We start from the raw sequence: 22,081 nt of genomic DNA, 5'->3' as shown, positions 1-22,081 counted from the left end.
TGGGGCAGGTCCTCTTTGCCTCCACCTGCCTCTGGATGGCAGAGGTGTGTCCTGCAGCCTCCTCCTGCATGTACCACCCATGCCCACACTTGGAACTGGGCATCCACTCTCAGCAAGCTGCTCAGCTGGCCCAGTCTCGGCCTGAGAGTGGCCGGTGGAGAAGCCTGTCTGCCTTCTCCTGGAATGACCCTGTGGGTGGGAGGAGTGGCCCAGGAGCAGGGGAGGGGGTCTGTTCTCAGTCACTGGTTTCCTTGCCTGGCTCTCGGAATGTGCACGGCATCTGGTTTGGCTGTGCGTCCCCCTGGGAGGCTGTGCTGGGTCAAGTTCTTCCAGTCTTGGCCCAAGGCCTAAGCATAAGCATGGAGTGGACCCCTTCACTCCACACAAGAATTTCCATTTGAGCCTCAGAAAGGATTCCCTGGTGTCCAAGACTGACTTCAAACCCTGGTTGTGTGATTTGGGGCAACCTATTAACTCTCTGAGCCTAGGTTCTTTATCTGTAAAATGGAAAGAGTATTAGTAACACCGACTACCCAGGGAGGCTGTAAGACTCTTCGCCCTTTGCCCCAGGTGTGCTGTTGATCAACTTATTGATCTGCAAAGTGGGACAAATAGCAGTATCTATCCCATGGAAGCTGTGAGGATCCCACGAGATATATGTATGTCACACACTCAGCCCAGTGCCTGGCCCCATAGTGGGGATATATTATTGCTGAGGTGCTTTGTAAACTCACAGATGTTATGTGAATGCTAGTTTTGTGTGTGTGTGTGTGTGTGTGTGTGTGTGTGTGTGTGTGTATTAGTGGGCCTGGCTCCCCTGCCACTTACTATGAGTCTTTGGATGCATCGTCTAACCTCTTTAAGCCTACAGATTTTATCATCTGCAGAAGGGATAATTATATCACACAGGACTGTCATGAAAACTAAGTGAAGTCATATTTGTACTGGACACTTAAGTGGGAGCTGCATAAAAGTAGCTGCTATTACTAAAGCATGTAGGAAACTGTAAATTGTTGTATAGGTATTATTTCTTGCCTCTTTCTTAAGACTTCTATGAAGAGAAAGTGAGTTAGCATTTGTGAAAACAGCTTGAAATTCTGTCAGTATTCACATGAGAAGGCTGAAGGTGGTTTGGGCTAATGAGGTCATGTAAAAAGTGCTGTGAAATCATGGTAATGGAAAATTCTGTTCTATGAGAGTGATCCTTATGAGCCCTTGGGCAACAGGGTTGAGGGTGGGGAGGAGATTGACTGTGTTTTCCTCTCATTCCTTGGCTCAGCTGTTGGCTCCTGGGACCCTGTGCCGCGAGCAGGCCAGGCAGTGTGACCTCCCAGAGTTCTGTACGGGCAAGTCTCCCCACTGCCCTACCAACTTCTACCAGATGGATGGTACCCCCTGTGAGGGCGGCCAGGCCTACTGCTACAACGGCATGTGCCTCACCTACCAGGAGCAGTGCCAGCAGCTGTGGGGACCCGGTAAGGCTCTCCTGGGGAGCACGGCTCTCCCCAGCCCACCACTTCCCAGCCAGCCTCCCCTGGCCCTCAGGGTAGTTTGGAATCTTGGCTTCAAATGGCACCTCTAGATACTACCTCTTTCATCCCCTTGACTCAGGGTAGATATTCAGGGAGAACCAGAGGACAGTGTTCCTTCCCAGTCCCTTGATGCTTTTATTTCTCAGAGTGGACAATTGAATAAGAGTAATCCAAAAGAAAAATGAGCAGAGGATAGAGACAGAGAAGCAAATGCAAATGGCCCTTAAGCTATGAAAAGACGTTTAACCTCAGTCATATTAAGGGAAAGCAAAGTATAATTATGATGAGGTGAGATTTTTCATATATCAGATTGCAAAGACTGAAAGTTAAGATAATAATAATATAACAATAATAATGATATAGTGTTGTGGAGGGTGTGAAGAAACAGGTAGATATAACCACTATGGAAAGCAATTTGGAGATATACTTAGAAATGCAGCTAACACTTGCACATGTATGTGAGGATATATTTACTATGATGTTTACTGCACCATTGTTAGCCATAGCAACAACAACCTGTATGTCCTTCAGTAGGGACCAATTAAATTAATTCTGGTACATTCATATAATGCAATGCTTTATGGCTAAATAAGGAGGCAGCCCTATATTTACTGAATAAAATCATCTTCCACAAAAAATTAAGTGAAAAATGCAAGGTGTAGAACAGCGAATAAAATATGCTTTCAAGCCAGATTTGGTGGCTTGCACCTGTAATCCTAGCTACTCAGGAGGCTGATATGGTGGCTTGCACCTGTAATCCTAGCTACTCAGGAGGCTGATATGGTGGCTTGCACCTGTAATCCTAGCTACTCAGGAGGCTGAGGTGGGGGGATGGCTTGAGCCCAGGAGTTTGAGGCTGCAGTGAGCCACTCCACTCTAGGACTCCAGCCCAAGCGACAGAGGGATGTGCCATCTCAAAAAAAAAAAAAAAAAAAAAAAGACTGGGCACAGTGGCTCATGCCTGTAATCCCAGTACTTTGGGAGGCCGAGGCAGGTGGATCACCTGAGGTCAGGAGTTCAAGACCAGCCTGGCCAACATGGTGAAACCCTGTAACTGCTAAAAATACAAAAATTAGCCAGGCGTGGTGGTGGACGCCTGTAATCCCAGCTACTCGAGAGGCTAAGACAGGAGAATCTCTTGAAACCGGGAGGCAGAGGTTGCAGTGAGCTGAGATTGTGCCACTGCATTCCAGCCTGGGTGACAGAGCAAGACTCTGTCTCAAAAAAAAAAAAAAAGAATATGCTTCCATTCTTTATTAGATAGATTATCTCTAGAAGATACACACAGAATTATACCTAGGAGATATAGAAATTAGAGATATAAGTATCTTTAGAAAATATACTGTTAATAAGTGCTATTCCTCCAGGATGTAGAGAAGTAGGAACTGGATGACTACAAGAAAAATTTTCCAAGACATACTTATATCTTTAAAATATTATGCATGTATGACCTATTTTTTAAAATCTTGAATCGGAACATGGCTTCTTCATTAGAGAGCAGGCTTAGCATGCAACCCTCCCCACACACAAATATAAATCCTCAATAAGGTAGGAAGAATTTACATAAAACAGGCCAGGTGTGGTGGCTCACGCCTGTAATCCCAGCACTTTGGGAGGCCGAGGTGGGGGGATCATGAGGTCAGGACTTCAAGACCAGCCTGGCCAAGATGGTGAAACCCCATTTCTACAAAAAAATAAATAAATAAATACAAAAATTAGCCAGTCATGGTGGTGGGTGCTTGTCATCCCAGCTACTCGGGAGGCTGAGGTAGAGAATTGCTTGAACCCAAGAGGCGGAGGATGCAATGAGCCGTGATTGTGCCACTGTATTACAGCTTGGGTGACAGAGCGAGAATCCATCTGAAAGAAAAAAAAAAAGGATTTATATAAAACATTATTCTCTGAGTAGATCTTGTTGAGAATATGGGGATGGAGTAACCTGGAGGGAACAGGAAGAAGAGGCTGAGTATTCCCTCCCAGAAAATATTCTTACCTTCATTACTTTACCAAAGATACCTTTGCCCTTGGGGGCTTCTGACAGATGAGTATACTGATAGATGTTGCTTGCCCACCCAGGAGCCCGACCTGCCCCTGACCTCTGCTTCGAGAAGGTGAATGTGGCAGGAGACACCTTTGGAAACTGTGGAAAGGACATGAATGGTGAACACAGGAAGTGCAACATGAGGTGATGACCAAAGGGCAGGCCTCATGAAATGAGGATGAACAAGCAGTTTCTGCTCTGTCCTCACTGCTGCCCAGCTCAGCAGTGTGACTGGCCCCAGAGCTGCACCTTTACGTCAATCAGTTGAAGTCAGTCATCTATACTCGGCCCCCTGTTTGACAACGCACTTTTCAGCTCTAAGGAAGTCAGAGGAGGGTGTGGGTGGCAGTGCTTCCTAGAAAGCTGATCGGGTTTCCTTTGGGGACCATCTTACAGTAGGGCAGGGAATCAGCCCTTTTGGGTCATTTCTGCCAAATTCTAATCATGCCCTAATTTGAATAGCTCCTCATTCATTAATTCACTCATTCATTCATTTATTCATCATTCATTCCAACCAACCATCCACTCATCTGTCTACCCATCCATCCATCCATCCATCCATCTATCCATCCTCCACCACCCACTCACCCACTCATCCATCCATCCATCCATCTGTCTGTCCATCTATCCATCTACTGTCTGTTGAAGATTTACTGTCTATCTACTATCTATTGAAGATTTACCATGTGCAAGATATTGTGCTGAGTGCATGGAACTTCTAATTAACAATATAGTATGACAATGGCAATGTGGAGAGAGCCATCCAACCCATCTTAGTGTGTCAGAGTGGTTTCCCAAAGGAAGTTATACCTACACTGAGATCTGGAGCAGTTACCTCGGTGAACAGGGTGGAGAGTGGTGCTGGTGCATAGGAGAGTAATCCAGGAAGAGAGATGAATAGAGAAAAACTGGTAGTTGAAAGAACTGAGAACAGTTTGATACAGTTAAAGTATAATGTTGGGGTGCAAAGGAGAAGGTCTGCTGAGAAATTAGCCTGGATAGTTTAGCATGGACCAGATCATGAAAAGCCTCAAATGCATGGCTAGGGGAGTTTGGATTTTAGCTTGAGAGCAGTGTGAAAATTAGACTCCTATGGGGCAGACTGGAGGCAGGGAAATCAATCTTCTGCAGACCAGGTAAGGGGGGTGGGGCAGTGTGAATTAAGGTAGATAGATAATAAGATAGATAATTAAGGAGGGAAGATTGATAGGGTTTGAAAATGGCTTGAGCCCAGGAGTGAGGGAGAATGGGGAGTTGGAGATGACCCCAGATTTCTAGCTGGAACTCCTGGGTTGATGGCGGTATAAGGAGCAAAAAGGGAAAGATTGCTCAGCTCAGGTGGCTATTCTTGGAGTTAAGGACTTTTCGAGGCCAGTTCTCTGGTCTAGATTTGCTCAGGGTCAAGGAGCCTGTTCTCTTCCCTTGGTGTCAGTCCACATGGAATCTCTCCTGGTGGGTTCCAAAGCACATGACTGCCCTAAAACTTTGCCCCACCCCACGCAAGCCTGCTGTCTTGATCAAGAAAGACTGAAGCTCTCTGGTGCCCCAACTCTTCCTCTGCCTCTGATTCCGCTTCCTTCCCTCTCTGTCTCTTGTGCCCAGAGATGCGAAGTGTGGGAAGATCCAGTGTCAGAGCTCTGAGGCCCGGCCCCTGGAGTCCAACGCGGTGCCCATTGACACCACTATCATCATGAATGGGAGGCAGATCCAGTGCCGGGGCACCCACGTCTACCGAGGTCCTGAGGAGGAGGGTGACATGCTGGACCCAGGGCTGGTGATGACTGGAACCAAGTGTGGCTACAACCATGTGAGTCCCCTCCCCCGCTCACCTAGGAGCCAGCTGCAGAGCAGAGTGATTGAGAAGTGAGGTCTGAGGGAAGGATGCCTGGGCTCAGATGCCACCTCGCCAACCTCTGAGCCTCGGTGGCTCCCTTCATGAAGCGTGTATAGTGACAGCAGGCAGCCACCCCAGAGAATTGTCGGAAGGATTAAAGAAAATCATCCCGGTAAAGCACTTAGGTGGCCTAGCTAGTGCCACTTTCATCCTCATCGCTAATTATCATAGGAATTAAAAATGGACTAGGAGTTAGGGAAGCCTGAGCAAAATAATAGCACAGACTCTATCCTCCAGAGTCGATTCTGATAATGAAACTATGGAAAACATGAAGCATTTAGCATAGCACCTGGCACAGAATACTGTCACCATCATTATTTTTAAATATAATGTTAAAATTGATACATATTAATGACAAGTAATTAACATAATCAACCTAATAGTCCTTTAATGTGATAACACATAAATAATATTGTATTGTTAAATATGATACTTTAACAATATATTTGTCGTTTTCTCCCTAATCACAAAAGTAATAGCAGAATTTAGTTGGCTGTTGTCCTGTCCTTAGCGTTGTGGGCTGTTTTCCATTTTTCACTTTGATAGTAACCTGAAGTGTGCTGCCTATTTGGGCCCTCATACTTTTTTTCTTTTAAGATGGAGTCTTGCTCTGTCACCCAGGCTGGAATGCAGTGGTACAGTCTCGGCTCACTGCAACCGCTGTCTCCCAGGCTCAAGCAATTCTCCTGCCTCAGCTTCCCGAGTAGCTGGGATTACAGACACAGGCCACCAGGCCCAGCTAATTTTTGTATTTTTCGTAGAGACGGAGTTTCACCATGTTGGCCAGGCTGGTCTTGAACTCCTGACCTCTGGTGATCCGCCCATCTCAGCCTCCCCAAGTGCTGGGATTACAGGCGTGAGCCACCAGGCCGGGCCATGGGTCCTCATATGTTCCAAGTGCAAAATCTTGCCTCCTAACTCCCAACCAGCATCCCTCCCACTGCACTGATCGTTCTGTTTTCTCTCCGTGCAGATTTGCTTCGAGGGGCAGTGCAGGAACACCTCCTTCTTTGAAACTGAAGGCTGTGGGAAGAAGTGCAATGGCCATGGGGTGCGTGCTGGGTTCTGGCTTCTCTGTGTCATGGGGACGTCATGAGGGCAGGCCCTGTGGGTGGCTGATGCTCGCTGGGGTGCTGATGCCTCTGCCCTTTCTTCGCTCCAGGTCTGTAACAACAACCAGAACTGCCACTGCCTGCCGGGCTGGGCCCCTCCCTTCTGCAACACACCGGGCCACGGGGGCAGTATCGACAGTGGGCCTATGCCCCCTGAGAGTGAGTGCCAGCCTGCTGGGGCCACTGCCCACTTTTGTGAGAAGAGCGGGCATCAGGGGCAGGTGGCATGTTGCAGAGCATCCACATTGAGTCAGCTTCATTGTCCTGATTTTGTAGAGAGGAAATCAGGATAAAGAGAGACCAACAGAGAGGAGCGACTGCTCATAGTGTGGTGTGGGGACACGGTTCAGTCTCTCTTCTCCCATCCTTTCTACTGAGGAGGGGGAGCCCGCTTAGTAGAGTGAGAGTAAGAGAGACTGTAGGTCATTGAATGTTCCCATTCTTTTTAGGGGACACGGTGACTATTTCTCTTTGGGCACTTAAAAATAATCATGAACCTGGGACACATTATGGTGGTTTAGATTTCCTCTGATGGACACAAGTTAAAATGGAGAACCAGACACTCAGAAAATTTTATAGTATTTTAGTGGATCTCTCAAGGATTCTAGCACTATGATTTCTAAAGTTTTTTTTTTAAAAAAAAAATAGCAAATAACTTTAAAAAAAAAGCACCAAAATCTTTCAAGGAAGAAACCCCAATATGTAAAACTGATAAAAAGTAGTGTTTTGTTAGTACAAATACATTCTCTATATTTACATTAACCACTTGAGAGAATATTGGGGTAGTTTTGATGAAACCAAATGTTAAGTTATGGATTATGGGTGAGATGTCTAGTCTTAAATCTGTCTGAGTCTTTTTGTTTCTTTGTTTTTTTTTTTTTTTTTGAGACGGAGTCTTGCTCTGTCACCCAGGCTGGAGTGCAGTGGTGTGATCTCGACTTACTGCAACCTCCGCCTCCCGGGTTCAAGTGATTCTCCTGCCTCAGCCTCCTGAGTAGCTGAGACTACAGGCGTGTGTCACCACACCTAGCTAATTTTTGTGTTTTTAGTAGAGACGAGGTTTCACCATGTTGGTCAGGATGGTCTTGATCTCTTGACCTTGTGATCTGCTGACCGCGGCCTCCCAAAGTGCTGGGATTACAGTCATGAGCCACTGTGCCCGGCCCATAATGTGTGTTTCTAATTATAATTTGTAAGTTAAAATAAGTAATACAAATTAAATGCAAATCAAATGCCTGAAGAAGAAGCACGAATACCTATTTTGAAATCTGCTGTAGCCCAGACAGCTTCTAAATCTCCCACTTGGGTTCTGTTTCTGGAAGGTGTGGGTCCTGTGGTAGCTGGAGTGTTGGTGGCCATCTTGGTGCTGGCGGTCCTCACGCTGATGTACTACTGCTGCAGACAGAACAACAAACTAGGCCAACTCAAGCCCTCAGCTCTCCCTTCCAAGCTGAGGCAACAGTTCAGGTATGACAGGGTTCAATGGAGGACTCAGGGTCAATTTATGGGTCACAAAGGTCTCCATAAATGGTACTTAGCAAAAGTGTTGGCGATAGTGGGTCTAATTCAGGGAAGACAAGTGCAAGGTACATGCTGCCCACTCCCCTGCTATGACTGTGACAGGCATTACTAGTTGATCTTATTGTAAGTACTCTACTGATTCTGGTCATCACTCCTGAGTTCTTCTCAGCAGAATATCCCCAACCAAATCAAGTTGAAACATAAAATAAAATCTATTTGCCATCCTTTGTCTAGTTGATTTATTCCCCATTTTATTTTATTTATTTTTGAGATGGAGTTTCGCTCTTGTTGCCCAGGCTGGAATGCAGTGGTGCAATCTTGGCTCACTGCAGCTTCCGCCTCCTGAGTTCAAGCGATTCTCCTGCCTCAGCCTCCTGAGTAGCTGGGGCTACAGGTGCATGCCACCATACCCAGCTAATTTTCTGTATTTTTAGTAGAGACGGGGTTTCACCATGTTGGCCAGGCTGGTCTCGAACTCTTGACCTCAGGTGATCTGCCCGCTTTGGCCTCCCAAAATGCTGGGATTACAAGCATGAGCCACCATGCCCAGCCCCCTCTTTGTCTTTTTAACCACTGTTGCTTTAAAGTTTGTTTCATCTGGTATAAGAATAGCTACTCCTGCTCGCTTTTGGTGTCCCATTTGAAAAGTGATTTATTATTTTGGATACGGAAGATGTACAGTCTCTGAGTCACCTATTAAATAACACTTGTTCTGGAGGGGATTTTAAGTCCCAGGTCTTTCTGGATCTATGCCTGATGGGGATTGGTTGATGGCTCGTGACACCCTTGTGTCTCCTCACAGGGGAAGGGTCTTAAAAGGGTGAAGAGAAGGTGCTGAGAGAGCTCTGCTTTGTATAAGGCCAACTCTGTTTCCTTGAGAGTTCTCCATTGGCCACACGTTTTTCTACTTAGGAAGATGTGGTTTGAGAAGACCAATCCCACTCCCTCCAGAGCAGACCTGGAAAGATTTAGCTGCTTGCTGGCTGTGCTTGGGTCAAAGGGAACTCAGGCACTGTCCCCTGCTGAACATCTTCCCCTTTCTTTTCCTCCCCCATTTCTTGTTTCTAGTTGTCCCTTCAGGGTTTCTCAGAACAGCGGGACTGGTCATGCCAACCCAACTTTCAAGCTGCAGACCCCCCAGGGCAAGCGAAAGGTAAGAGCTTTGCACCACTGAACTTTGCTACTTTTCCTTTATCCCTCAGGGCCATGCTGTATTTTTCTTTTTTTTCTTTTTGAGATGGAGTCTCGCCCTGTCGCCCAGGCTGGAGTACAGTGGCGCCATCTCGGCTCACTGCAAGCTGCGCCTGCCGGGTTCACGCCATTCTCCTGCCTCAGCCTCCCGATTAGCTGGGACTACAGGTGCCCACCACCATGCCTGGCTAATTTTTGTATTTTTAGTAGAGACGGGGTTTCACCGTGTTAGCCAGGATGGTCTCCATCTCCTGACCTCGTGATCCACCCGCCTCGGCCTCCCAAAATGCTGGGATTACAGCCATGAGCCACCATGCCCGGCCGCCATGCTGTGTTTTTCTAAGAGCCTCTGTGGGCCCATGGGATTGGTAATAAAAGCCCTTTTATTGGCTGGAGAGACATATTATTTGGTTCTGACATCCCCTAATGACTTTAAAGGTTGCATCTGACTTCTGGGATCCTCAGGGGTTTAATAGATTGGTGTGTCTGTTCTCCCTTTGGGCTCTGGTTTATCTCAAAGAGACACACAAGGCCAGCCCTGAGTGATTTCTTGTCTCAGGTGTTCCTTGACTTGTGCGTACAGGTGATCAACACTCCGGAAATCCTGCGGAAGCCCTCCCAGCCTCCTCCCCGGCCCCCTCCAGATTATCTGCGTGGTGGGTCCCCACCTGCACCACTGCCAGCTCACCTGAGCAGGGCTGCTAGGAACTCCCCAGGGCCCGGGTCTCAAATAGAGAGGACGGAGTTGTCCAGGAGGCCTCCTCCAAGCCGGCCAATTCCGCCCGCACCAAATTGCATCGTTTCCCAGGTAAGTGGATAATCAGCAACCTTGGGCTGGGAACATTGCTTTTAAGGCCACTTTCAATGGGTAATGGCAAAGGTGGGGAAGGTGAAACTTGTGGGGTCATGAGCTGACTGCCTTTTCTGCAATTCAGTCAATACGGGGGCGCACAGCAGGTTAGAGCAATGAACGTGGGGAAATAGACTCTCTAGGAAGCTCCTAAATCATGTGGCATTTTCTCCCGGGTTGGTCTATTTTATGACAAGCCACTACCCACCTTCCACGCCAAATTAACTTCTGTCAGTTCCCCCATGCTCGTCTGCCTGCTAGGTCTTTGTAAATGCTGCTTGTTCTGCCTGATGCGCTCCTTCTCTCCTTGGTGGGGCCACCTCCTGCTCATCCTCAGATCTGCTCCTAGATGCCGCTTCTCCCAGGAAGTCTATCCTGATTTCTCAATTCTGAGGTTGATGGGACTGTACTTCTCTCATCATAGTACTCTTCCTACCAAATTGTACCTATTGGTACCTTCTACTGATTGGAAAGTCTTAGGGATGTATCCTGATGCCTTGCCCATCCCAAGGGGCAGGTGCCTCTGGGAGGTGAGAGTGGGGTCTAGACTCTCCGCCCCCAGCCCTGGTGCTCTTGGAGGCATAGCCTGCCCAGCAGCCTGTTCCCACTGCGTGTGTGTGCTCTGATGGCTCTGACCACACCTTCTGCAGGAGATCACCCAGTGCAGACACAGGTGTTTCCTGGGTGGCGGCCGGGTGGGGTGCCTTCCGGAACTGGCCTGTGTGTTTTGGGTGTGACCCCTCAACTGAGACTGCTTTCTCTGGGTGTAATCCAGAGGGCTCCATGGAACCCAAGCTGTCTCTGACCCTAAGGACTCTGGGGTTGGCTGCAGGCTTTGGAGGGTCCTTGGGATGTGTGGCAGTGGTACAGTTTGGGAAGGCTGAGGGCATCCATTCTGTTTCTCTGCTGTGAAACTGCTGCTCTCCTCTTCCTTTTATGTGGGGCAGAGGTAGGATGGAAAAATCCATGCAGAAAGAGAGGAAAGATTGACAGGGAGAGAGAAGGAAAGAGGAAAGGAAAAAAGCAAGAGAGGGGAGGAGTGGAGAGAGAGAGGTGGAGAGTGTACTCGTGTGCTGAGGGTGCTATAGCAGAGTACTGCACACTGGGTGGCTTCAAAACAGACACTTATTTTCTCACAGTTCTAGAGGCTAGGAGTCCAAGGTCAAGGTGCTGGAAGGGTTGATTTCTGAAGCCTCTCTCTGTGGCTTGCAGGTGGCTGCCCTCTTGCTGTGTTCTCACGAGGCCTTTCTTATGCACTTCTGCCTCCCTGGTGTCTGCCTGTCCAACTCCCCTCTTCTTATGAGGACACCAGATTGGATTAGGTGGCCTCATTCTATCCTAATCACCTCTTTAAAGACCTTATCTCTAAATATGGTCACATTCTGAGGTACTCAGGGTTAGGGCTTCTGCATATGATTTTTTTTTTTAAATGATGAGTGCACAGTTCAGTCCCTAACAGAGAGATGAAAGAAAGGGAGAAAGCAGGCATGTAGAGACTTGGGGTTACAGGAGAACAGGGGTGCCAGCAGAGGGAGGAGGGAGTGGGTCGGGCGAGCAGTCCACTCAGACTGTTGTTCTGAAAAACCCACACTAGAGGCATGTTCAGAGAACACGGGGCCAGCCTCACCCCTGTCACCCCTAGGTGCTGAGCCGTAGGTCAGGAAGTGTCAGGGACAGCGGGGACCCAGCTGTCTGTTAAGTGGTGGAGGCTGTGCATACCCTGCACCTGCACCCCTGGGACTGCTGGCAGGAGTCCCGGGTGCAGGAAGCTGCCCAGCCAGTGGCAGGCACCCCAAAACACAGCTCCCAAGCACAGCTTCTCCTGGGCCCCGGGTCCCAGGTGGGTGTCTCTCTACAAGCGAACAGTGGGAGGCAGCTGCTCTGAGTGGGGGCTGCTGTGATGACATTGGGCTGCCACCTGCCTCCTCACAGCCATTCCAAGAAGGGAGTTGCTGCAGCCCTCATTTCTCTTGGAGGTTGCCAGTCCTCATAGGATTGAAGGGACTTGCCCGACATTGCACAGTTGTGAGTGGAGGAGCTAGGACTTGAACCCAGGTCTCATCCAGCTGATTGAGACAGCCTCCTGCCCTGGGGCCACTCACAGTCTCCAGTCTGCCATCAAAGATTCCCCACCTCCTAGCTGGGGGACATGGACCCCCTGGAGAAGTGATAGATGAAACCTCATCACTTCTTCAGTTCTGCTATTCTAAACCGGCTTATGCACCTGCACTCTGGGCCAGGCGATGACGAGGAAGGCAGATGGCAGCTTTGCCTCCAGGAGCTCACATTCTGCTGGGGCAGTGACTCTGGGATATGTGTCACTGCAACAGTGATATGTGCTGTGAAGGAGAGGCTCAGGGTGCTCAGAAGAGAGTAACAAGAGGATTTGACCTAGTCTGGGAAATCCAGGAAGGTTTCCCTGAGGTGGTGACATTTGAGCTGAGACATGAAGGAGGAACAGGACTTAACCAGACTGTGAGGGCAAGTGATGAAGGAGCTTTCCTGGTCCCAGGACCCACTAGTAGGGAGGCTCTGTCATGGGAGAAGGCCCTGTGGATTGAAGGAACTTAAAGGTTTGTGTGCTTGGGTCCCAAGGAGCTATGAGATGAGGCTGGAAAGCCAGGAGGAGCCCGTCTATGCCCAGGCCACATAGCCTTGGTCAGGACTTTGGTCTGTATTCCATAGGAAGAGGACAGTGGTGACATGATGCAATTTTCTACTGACAAGGATTGATCACTCTTTGGGATATCTTTAGGCAGGAGAGAGGTGTAGTTCCTGCAAGGGGCCCATAGATGCTTCTGAAGCTGTTAATCTACTGTTTGACCTGCATGGGGATTACTTAGTGTATTCACGTTGTGATAATTCATCTAGTTGTATATTTATGATTTGTTCGCCTTTTTCTGTGTGTATTATATTTGAATTTTTAAAATAGTTTTAAAAAATGAAAGTCACTCTAGAAGCAAATGGGTGTCCTAGTTAGAAGATTTAAAGGTTGTCCTGAAGAAAGATGGTAAAAGCTTGGAGCAGGGAGTAGGCAGGGCTGATGAAGTGAAGCTGATGAGAAATGTGCAGAAGAGAAAATAGATAACGAGTTGAAGATCCATTGCTTGGCAGGGGATGACGCCCCGTATCAGGCTTGTGTAATCTGATTGAGTAAGATGCCGTCCCTTGTGGAAGGGAGCATGGGCCAGAGTAGCTGAGGGACTGTTTCTGCTCTAGAAAAAGGAAAACAGTGCTGGGCGAGGGCCCTGGTAGGGCTGAGTTGGATCATCGCAGATGTGGCCTGTGGCTGGTTGCGCTGGGAGGCCCAGTGCTGACATGCTGATGAGGCTCCTGCCCAAACTCCAGCCCCTCAGTGGCTCATTTGCACAGCTCCCTTGGGAGCACAGCCTTTCCCACTTGCAACCTGACATCTGCACCCAGCTGTCACCTGCCCCAGAAGGTCTCTATCCTGGCTTCCAGCAACCATTGCAACTTGGCAGCTATTCTGAGCTGGGGAAGGCGGTGGTGAAGGGGGCGGGTTGTATTGTCCTTCTAGATAGAGCTGAAGAACATGGCTTTTTGGCCCTAAGAATTTGCTTTAGTTTCTGATGCCATGAAGCTTCTTGGGGAAAATCTCGGCTCTTTGTGTTATTCCTGCCCTCTCTATGTGCTTGCCTTTTGTCCACTTTAATACGTGGTAGTGACCCTCTCGAGAAGGGAAGGAAGTCAAGGAGAGCAGGCACTGGAACTCCCTTCTATGCAGTTGGCTTCCCCTTAAACCCCAACAGCTTGGGGGCCTGCGGGTGGGACAGTCATTCTTTGCCCCTTAAAAAACAATGGATCAACTAATATGTGTTGAGCACCTACTGTATACTAGGCACTGTTCTGGAAGCCAAAGATGTATCAGTGAACCAAACAGATACGGACCCCACACTGCTTCCACTCTAGAGGGGAATGGAGAGACACAAAGTAAAAATCAACTGGATAAGTAAAGAAATTATATATGTTGTAAGGCAGTAAGTGATATGAAAAGAAAAGAAGAGGTATATTAGGATAAAAAGGTCAGGGAATGTCAGGGTGGGGGCTGTCGTAATTTTAAATAAGGTAGTCAGGGCAAAGCCTTGTGGAGATGGTGAGAACATGAAGGTAATAGTAACACAGGAAGGACAGAATCCATGAAATGTGCCACACACATGGACAACCAACATGAACAAAACGTAGCTGCTGCTTTGTTTAAATTTTGTTTTAATCTTAACAGGCAATACACGTACATGCTCTTGTTAAAAAAAAAAAATGGAATGTTCAAGGGCTGGGCGTGGTGGCTCACACGTGTAATCCCAGCACTTTGGGAGGCCAAGGCAGGCAGATCACCTGAGGTCAGAGTTCGAGACTGGCCTGACCAACATGGCGAAACCCCGTCTCTACTAAAAATACAAAAATTAGCTGGGCATGGTGGTGGGCGCCTGTAATCCCAACTACTCGGGAGGCTGAGGCAAGAGAATCGTTTGAACTCCGGAGGCAGAGGTTGCAGTAAGCCGAGATCATGCCATTACACTCCAGCCTGGGGGACAGAGCAAGACTCCATCTCAAAAAAAAAAAAAAAAAAAAAAAAATGGAATGTTCACCTGGAACACACCCCTCCCCTTTTGCACCCCATCCCAGTGTAATCTCTTTGGTCTGTATCCTTCCTTTTTTCTGTTACAGACATTTCTATTAGGCGGTGAGCATGCTGACTTATTTTATGTCAACTATCCTCTACAGCTTGTTTGTTCCACCTAACAACTCTTGAACATCTCCCCACGCCAGCCCCTATCAACCTACTTCATTCTTTTTAAGTGCTATATCATCTGTCACTTTATAATTTTAGTTATTTTTCTGCTGATGAAATTTTGCTTATTTATAGTTTCTTTGCTGTTACAAACAGTGCTGCAAGGAACAACCTTGCAGTTTCATTTTTGTGCACGTGTGCAAATAGTTCTCTAACATAGGTCAGAAGAGGTAGAATTACTAGATCAGAGAACAGTTATTTGTAATTTTTTTTTATTATACTTTAAGTTCTGGGGCACATGTGCAGAATGTGCAGATTTGTTACATAGGTATACACATGCCATGGTGGTTTACTGCACCCATCAACCCGTCATCTACATTAGGCATTTCTCCTAATGCTATCCCTCCCCTAGCCCCCCACCACCCAACAGGCCCCAGTGTGTAATGTTCCCCTCCCTGTGTCCACGTGTTCTCATTTCATGTTAATCTCCCACTTATGAGTGAGAACATGTGGTGTTTGGTTTTCTGTTCTTGTGTTATTTTGCTGAGAATGATAGTTTCCAGCGTCATCCAAGTCCCTGCAAAGGACATGAACTCATCCTTTTTTATGGCTGCATAGTATTCCACGGTGTATATGTGCCACATTTTCTTGATCCAGTCTATCATTGATGGGCATTTGGGTTGGTTCCAAGTCTTTGCTGTTGTGAATAGTGCCACAATAAACATATGTGTACATGTGTCTTTATAGTAGAATGATTTATAATCCTTTGGGTATATATCCAGTAGTGGGATTGCTGGGTCAAATGGTATTTCTAGTTCTAGATCCTCCCTATTTAATAATGGTGCTGGGAAAACTGTCTAGCCATATGCAGAAAGCTGAAACTGGATCCCTTCCTTACACCTTATACAAAAATTAACTCAAGATGGATTAAAGACTTAAACTAAGACCTAAAACCATAAAAACCCTAGAAGAAAACCTAGGCAATACCATTCAGGACATAGGCATGGGCAAAGACTTCATGACTAAAACACCAAAAGCAATGGCAACAAAAGCCAAAATAGACAAATGGGATCTGATTGAACTAAAGAGCTTCTGCACAGCAAAAGAAACTATCATCAGAGTGAACAGGCAACCTACAGAATGGGAGAAGATTTTTGCAATCTATCCATCTGACAGAGGGCTAATATCCCCAATCTACAAAGAACTTAAACAGATTTACAAGAAAAAATCAAACAACCCTATCAAAAAGTGGGTGAAAGATATGAACAGACACTTCTCAAAAGAAGACATTTATGCAGCCAACAAACATATGAAAAAAAGATCATCATCACTGGTTATTTGTAATTTTAATAGATACTGCCAGCTTGCTCTCCTGACTTCCTCTTGAGAATATAAACACATTATACATACAGTTTCTTTCTAAATGGGACCATACAGTATATAACTTTTATCTATCTGATTTTAACCTGTGAGATATCAGGGATATTTTCTTTCAAACAGGCCTCTGGCCTTCAAGTGAGGCTTATTGCTTTCTCTCCAGGACTTCTCCAGGCCTCGGCCGCCCCAGAAGGCACTCCCGGCAAACCCAGTGCCAGGCCGCAGGAGCCTCCCCAGGCCAGGAGGTGCATCCCCACTGCGGCCCCCTGGTGCTGGCCCTCAGCAGTCCCGGCCTCTGGCAGCACTTGCCCCAAAGGTGAGTCCACAGGAAGCCCTCAAGGTGAAAGCTGGTACCAGAGGGCTCCAGGGGGGCAGGTGTAGAGTTGAGAAAACAAAGCAATTCATGCTTCTTGTGGTCTGGACTGAACTTCCAGAACAAAAGCCAAGGGCAAAACATTCATGTTTCTTTGTGCCCGCTTGACTGTGGAGTTTTGGCTTCGTGTGAAAGGTGATTCTTAGAATCCTGAGCTGTGGTGGCTTCAGTCCTGCCCCTGCACCTGACCTGGGGAGGGACCCTGAGCAAGTCCCTCTTGAGTCTGTTTCCTCATTTGTACAGAGGCTATGATGAGCAGCAGTACCAGCCCCATCAGGTTGTTGTGGAGAGCAAGGAAGTGCATTAGTAGAAGCCACCTGGCCTGCGGGAGGCTGTGTACACTTGGCCCCTCCTCGTACTTCTTCTGTGTGGCTGACAGTCTCAGTTTGCCAGTCTTGGCAGTCAGGTCAGAAAGGGATGAGGTGAAGAAGCTGGCTGACCATGCTGTATTCCCACGAGGCATTGAGAAAACTGTGGACTGTGCTGCTGCCTTAGCAGGGAAGGGAAGAGGGAGGGGTGGCTGGTCAGCTTCAGATAGGGGCACCTACCACACCCCTTCCTGCTGGGCTGATGGTCTGGGTGAGTGGACACATGGATGGACTTCACAAGAAGCCTTTGTTCTCAGTGGGTGGTCCATCCTTCCTTCTAAAATCGGGAGGATGGCTGCCCCCTTGATCCCATTGATCAGCATCAAGCTGATGTCTCTCTCCCTCCCTTCTTTTTCTTCCCAGTTTCCAGAATACAGATCACAGAGGGCTGGAGGGATGATTAGCTCGAAAATCTAGACCTGTCCAAGGGGCTTCTCCCTTTCCTTGAGCTCTCTGGACACTGCAGAGGACCCATGGCCATGGAACCCTGAAGAAGCATGTCTGGCCGCCTCTGAGCTCCTCCCACCCTCCTCCAGGAACCTCCACATCTCCAAAAATCTCCCTGTTGACTCAGTGCCTCCTCGGCTTCCTTGGAAGCCCAGAGGGACTACGATCTGATGGCCTCTAGGTGTTGTTTTGTGCAATATACAGCCCCAGGTAGGGAGGGGAGAGTATGAGGAGGGTGACTGGCAGCTTCTCCTCCAGACTCCTAGCCCCGAGGTGCTGATGGAGATGCTCAAGGCCAGCAAGCCCCTCAGGCCAGCACTTCGCTTGCAGAAGCCATCCATTCACTCCTGGGGTGCAGGGCACGCAAGAGAGCTTCCCATTGCTTCTGCTCTCCTCAGAGGTCCCGGGCTGGATGGAGGCTGGTACTTACCCACCCCTTTTAGCTTTTAGGGATTAAGGAAGGGTCAAGCCAGCCACTGCTGTGGCCCTGCCCAGGGCTTGGTTGAGGGAACGGCTTCTGGCTGTATGGCTGCATGTGACAAGCCACGTCCCCTCCCACCTCTCCCCAAACCCCTGCATCCCTGTATTCACACGGGTCACTCTGACTCAGACAGGTACTATTCGTAGGCAGTGTAGACAGCAGGAGGAGCACCAGGCTTGGGCTTCCTCTGAGCTGTGATGCCAAAGGTTGCGACTCCTGACTCTGGATAATTTTTAGTTGCTCTTTGTTTTCTCTGCCGCACTTTCCTGGTGCCCCACGCTTTTCTCTCTTCCTTCCCCTCTCATTCTCCCTCTAATGTGTGGTGCTTTGGTGAGCAAACCCTCAGCAGTCCTGACCTTCGGGTGACCAGGTGCTTGTGACCTACAAGTCAGAGTCCTCTCTCACAGTCGGCCACTGGATTTCCCTCACTGGCTCTCAGGAGTGTGACCAGAGTAGACTTGGGGCATGCCCACTGGGGTCATATGTTTATTTTTCATTGTGTTTTGTGACCTCAGCAGGGTGGGGGTCTTCCTCCTTACTCTGAGCTAAATCTAGGTGAGGTCCCCCCTTAGGGAGCCCAGCTATTTACAAAGTACACACGAGGGAGCCAGCCTGCCCTAGTGGCTGGTCATTGACCTCGGGCTGGACCGTTGCCCTCTGAGCAGAGAACAGACCCATTTCTAGGAGCTGCCCGAGATCACTGGAGAAGGCAGCCAGCAACAGCTGCACTGGAACAGTCAGAGCTGGGAGCCTCTTCCTCAACCCAGCTTTTTGTCATTCACTTCCTTTTGTTCTCTCTCTGGTCACTGCCCTTACCTGACCCTCACAGAAAGAGAGCTCTGAGCAGGTGAGGGGGTCTGCGGTGGCTCCTGTCTTCCCTGCAGCAGGGAAGGATGGCCATGTGGTGCTTTGCTAGATAGGACGGTTTTTGCAAAGCACCTGGAGATGTTTTCTGGGAGATAGACTCCCACTCCACAAAGGTGCTGGGTGGCTCTCCGGACAGGAGCTGGCCTGACTCTCACTCCTCTGAGGCTTTCCTGGGGCCTCCTCCCATCCTGCCATGAGCAATTGTTCGCTCTTGAAAACCTCACTGCAAGGCTGAGGCTGAGCTTCTGATTCACCACCCCAGGGCCTCCTTATAGTTCTCTGCACACAATAGGTGCTTCTTGGATGTTCTTGGGTTTGGAAATAAGTGGAAAATACGGGATGTACCCCTGGGGGAAAAGCCTGGGTTGGGTTTAGAAAGATCTCAGGAAAATGAGTTTCTCTTCCCTCAGGGTGGCTGTGATACAGGTTCCCCATGTCCTTGCCGTGGGTCATCCTTGCTGTGGGTCATCCTTGCTGTGGAGATCCATTCCCCACCTTTCCTGTGGCCCAACCTTTTATTTAAATGTGCTACCCTCTGCCTCAAGGCTTGGTTCCTGGAAAGTAAAGGTGAAAACATCCCCTTTCACCCCTCTGCAAAACAAACAAGCAACATCCTCAAAACCCAACCCCATGCCTCACAGAGCTTCCTGTGGCTTCTCCAGCCTTTCTCCCTCACATCAGGAGGTAGATAGCTCTGAAGTGACAGCGCCACAGCCATAGTGACTGCATGAGCCATCTGAACCTGCAGTCCACCCTCCCTGGAACCACACCAGAAAGAGACCTGGGTTGTTGTTTTCTTGCTTTTTGTTTTGTTTTGTTTTATTATTTTCATATCACCTCCATCCCATCAAGTTGTACTGTGAACTGGAAGATGGTGGAATGTTTTGGAATTTGATAGACTTTTGGCAACCAGTTCTACTAATGCTTCACTCCTGGCTTTGTTCAGGGAGGCTGCCCAGGAGGAAGACTGGCCATTATGCATCCCCTTTTCTTTCCAGTGCCCAGTATGCTGTTTTGAGGTGTCAAATACAAATAAATCTGGGCTTAGGGAAGGAGAGACCTTATTCCAAAGCATGATTGCAGAAGGGGAAAGGGAATATTGCAAAAGGGAGAGGAAGGGGCCTTATGGGAATAGTGAAAAGGCTCAGACCGACCGATGGCAAGATCTGCAAGCGTCTCAAAGCCCAGGCAGAAAAGGACTTTTCTTTTATTGGAAGAAGTAAACATAGCTAGAAAGAACCACGTTCAGGGAATGACTTTGTGCCCAGCCTTTTTTTTTTTTTTTTTTCCAGGGGAGGGGCTGTTTGCTGGCTCAGGCTGAGGGTGGCCCAAAGTCCAGGGTCTGGTGGGGAGGAGGGAAGCTTAACTCAAGTTTGGGTTAGTGAGTTAGCAAGCTCTTTGTGCAGATGGGGATGTAGGTAAATCTTTTTGAAAGTGAAATTAACCTCCTGCCAATTTTACAACCCAAGAATTTTTTTTTAAGGGCCTTGGAGCCATCTCTAAAACAAACCTCAAGGGATTTAGTGCCCTGTCTCCCTGTCTCTAGAAGCCTTAGCCTGGGCACCTGGCTCAATCTTGTAACTGCCTGCTAGCCATAGATTCCTTTCAGCCTTGCTGACTTCTCCCTATAAAAGTAAAGCCCTTTTCTGCCCCAGCTCTGAGACACTTGCAGATCTTAAGGTCTGAGACTTGCTGATTTTCTGGTTGGAGTGTTTTTTTGTATTGCCATAGTCCCTTCCCCCTGAAGCAATAGCCCCTCCCCACCTCCTGCAATACCCCTTTCCAATAAAGTCTCTCCCTGCCTACTTCCTAATTTATTCTTATTTGACAGAAGGTATGGAAGACTTGCAATTTGAAAACTGGGGACCAGTTCCAAAGTCAGTAATTGTGTTAACCACGTGTATAACAGCTGTGCTGGACACCCAAGAAAGCCATGGGAACGCCAACTGGAAAGGTCCCCTTCCCGAGGGGAGCCTGTGAAGGAGAGGTTCTGTAGAATCCAAGCCCACATTTCCAAAGTCACCCCCAACGCGTCCTCTCACACCGTCCACTGTGCGTTTGTATGTGTCTGGGATCCAGGGCAATGTGAATTTTCTTTTTATTTGGGAGATTGTTCACGGAAAACAGATCTTCTTCTCTCTTGTCCACCTATTAATTGTTTACAATATTTGTACATCTATGCAAAATACTTGAATGGGCCATGGTGCCTTTTTTCCTTGTTAGTATTTAATTAAAAATGAATTGTTTGTCATTTGCAATGTTATCTGGTTTGGCAGCTCTTTATTGTGTGTTTGTTGTAATGTCCTACTGCTCAGATTAGATAGGATTCATGACGTGGACTTCAGAAAGAGTTCCCACAAGGATGGTCAGTTCAGCCTATAAAGCCATCATGGTGGACCCTGAGCCACAGCAAAGCCTATGTTTTCCTATGACCAGTAGAGGGGGCTGTTTGTCTTTACACCTGGACGCAGGCTGCTTATTAAAGGCCTGAATGATCCTGAGATTCTTTGATATGTTTTTTCTCATCCTACACTACTGCATATAGAAGACAGCTGAGAGCCTCTGCTCACCTCCTCATCTTATTAAGGCAAGGGATCATACTTTAAAGAGGGGAGACACTTGCCCCAGGTCTCTTGGGCTGGGTAGGCAGGCACAGCCAGGGATAAGGTTGGGTGTGCTTTCTGATTCCAGAACCCTGCGTAATATCACAGCTCGTATTCATTAGTGCTTCCCAGTCCATAAAAGGATCCCACCCTTATTCTCTCATTGATCCCTACCTCAATTTTGAGGTTCTGTCAGAGAGATGGAGGATTAATAACCATGATCGAAGGTAACAGTTACTCAGTACAGGCGGTCCCCCATATCCGTGGGTTTCAAATTCATGGATTCAACCAACAACAGGTTGAAATATTTGAAAAAAAAAAGTACAACCATAAAAAGTAATACAATTTAAAAATACGGTATAACAACGATTTACACAGCGTTTACATTGTATTAGGTATTATAGAAATCTGGAGATGATTTAAAGTATATGGGAGGATATATGTAGGTTATATGCAAATACTATACCATTTTATATAAGGGACTTGGCCATCCTTAGATTTTGTTATCCATGGGGGTCCTGGAACCAATCGCCTGCAGATACCGAGGAACAGCTGTATTTAACATACGTGAGCCACTCACTGCATGCTGTTTACAAATAAGGATTATCTCATTTAATCTTCACAAAAACCCTGAGAGAGGCTTCTTGCTCTCTGATTTTACTTTTTTTTTTTAA

The 22,081-nt window shown here is 47.8% G+C and overlaps 1 protein-coding gene across 3 annotated transcripts in view; it reads left to right on the top strand.

The window, feature by feature from the left end:
- ADAM19 (ADAM metallopeptidase domain 19) overlaps nucleotides 1-21,067 on the top strand; it is a 98,205-nt gene extending 77,138 nt beyond the window's left edge. For 2 of the 3 annotated variants that reach the window (XM_016954120.4, XM_001137856.8), the window contains 10 exons: nucleotides 1,280-1,475; nucleotides 3,609-3,717; nucleotides 5,176-5,380; nucleotides 6,441-6,518; nucleotides 6,630-6,738; nucleotides 7,902-8,046; nucleotides 9,169-9,253; nucleotides 9,875-10,099; nucleotides 16,432-16,584; nucleotides 17,373-21,067. In XM_016954120.4, coding sequence (XP_016809609.3) covers nucleotides 1,280-1,475; nucleotides 3,609-3,717; nucleotides 5,176-5,380; nucleotides 6,441-6,518; nucleotides 6,630-6,738; nucleotides 7,902-8,046; nucleotides 9,169-9,253; nucleotides 9,875-10,099; nucleotides 16,432-16,584; nucleotides 17,373-17,426 — 1,359 coding nt within the window. In that variant the 3' untranslated portion in view covers nucleotides 17,427-21,067. Of the gene's footprint in view, nucleotides 1-1,279; nucleotides 1,476-3,608; nucleotides 3,718-5,175; nucleotides 5,381-6,440; nucleotides 6,519-6,629; nucleotides 6,739-7,901; nucleotides 8,047-9,168; nucleotides 9,254-9,874; nucleotides 10,100-16,431; nucleotides 16,802-17,372 lie in introns of those variants that run through there. The other variant, XM_009450056.5, reaches the window with a different exon arrangement.
- Nucleotides 21,068-22,081: the final 1,014 nt, after the last annotated feature.

The sequence above is a fragment of the Pan troglodytes genome, chromosome 4 (assembly GCF_028858775.2).
Source record: "Pan troglodytes isolate AG18354 chromosome 4, NHGRI_mPanTro3-v2.0_pri, whole genome shotgun sequence".
NCBI lineage: Eukaryota > Metazoa > Chordata > Mammalia > Primates > Hominidae > Pan > Pan troglodytes.
This window is presented reverse-complemented; position numbering and strand designations above follow the sequence as displayed.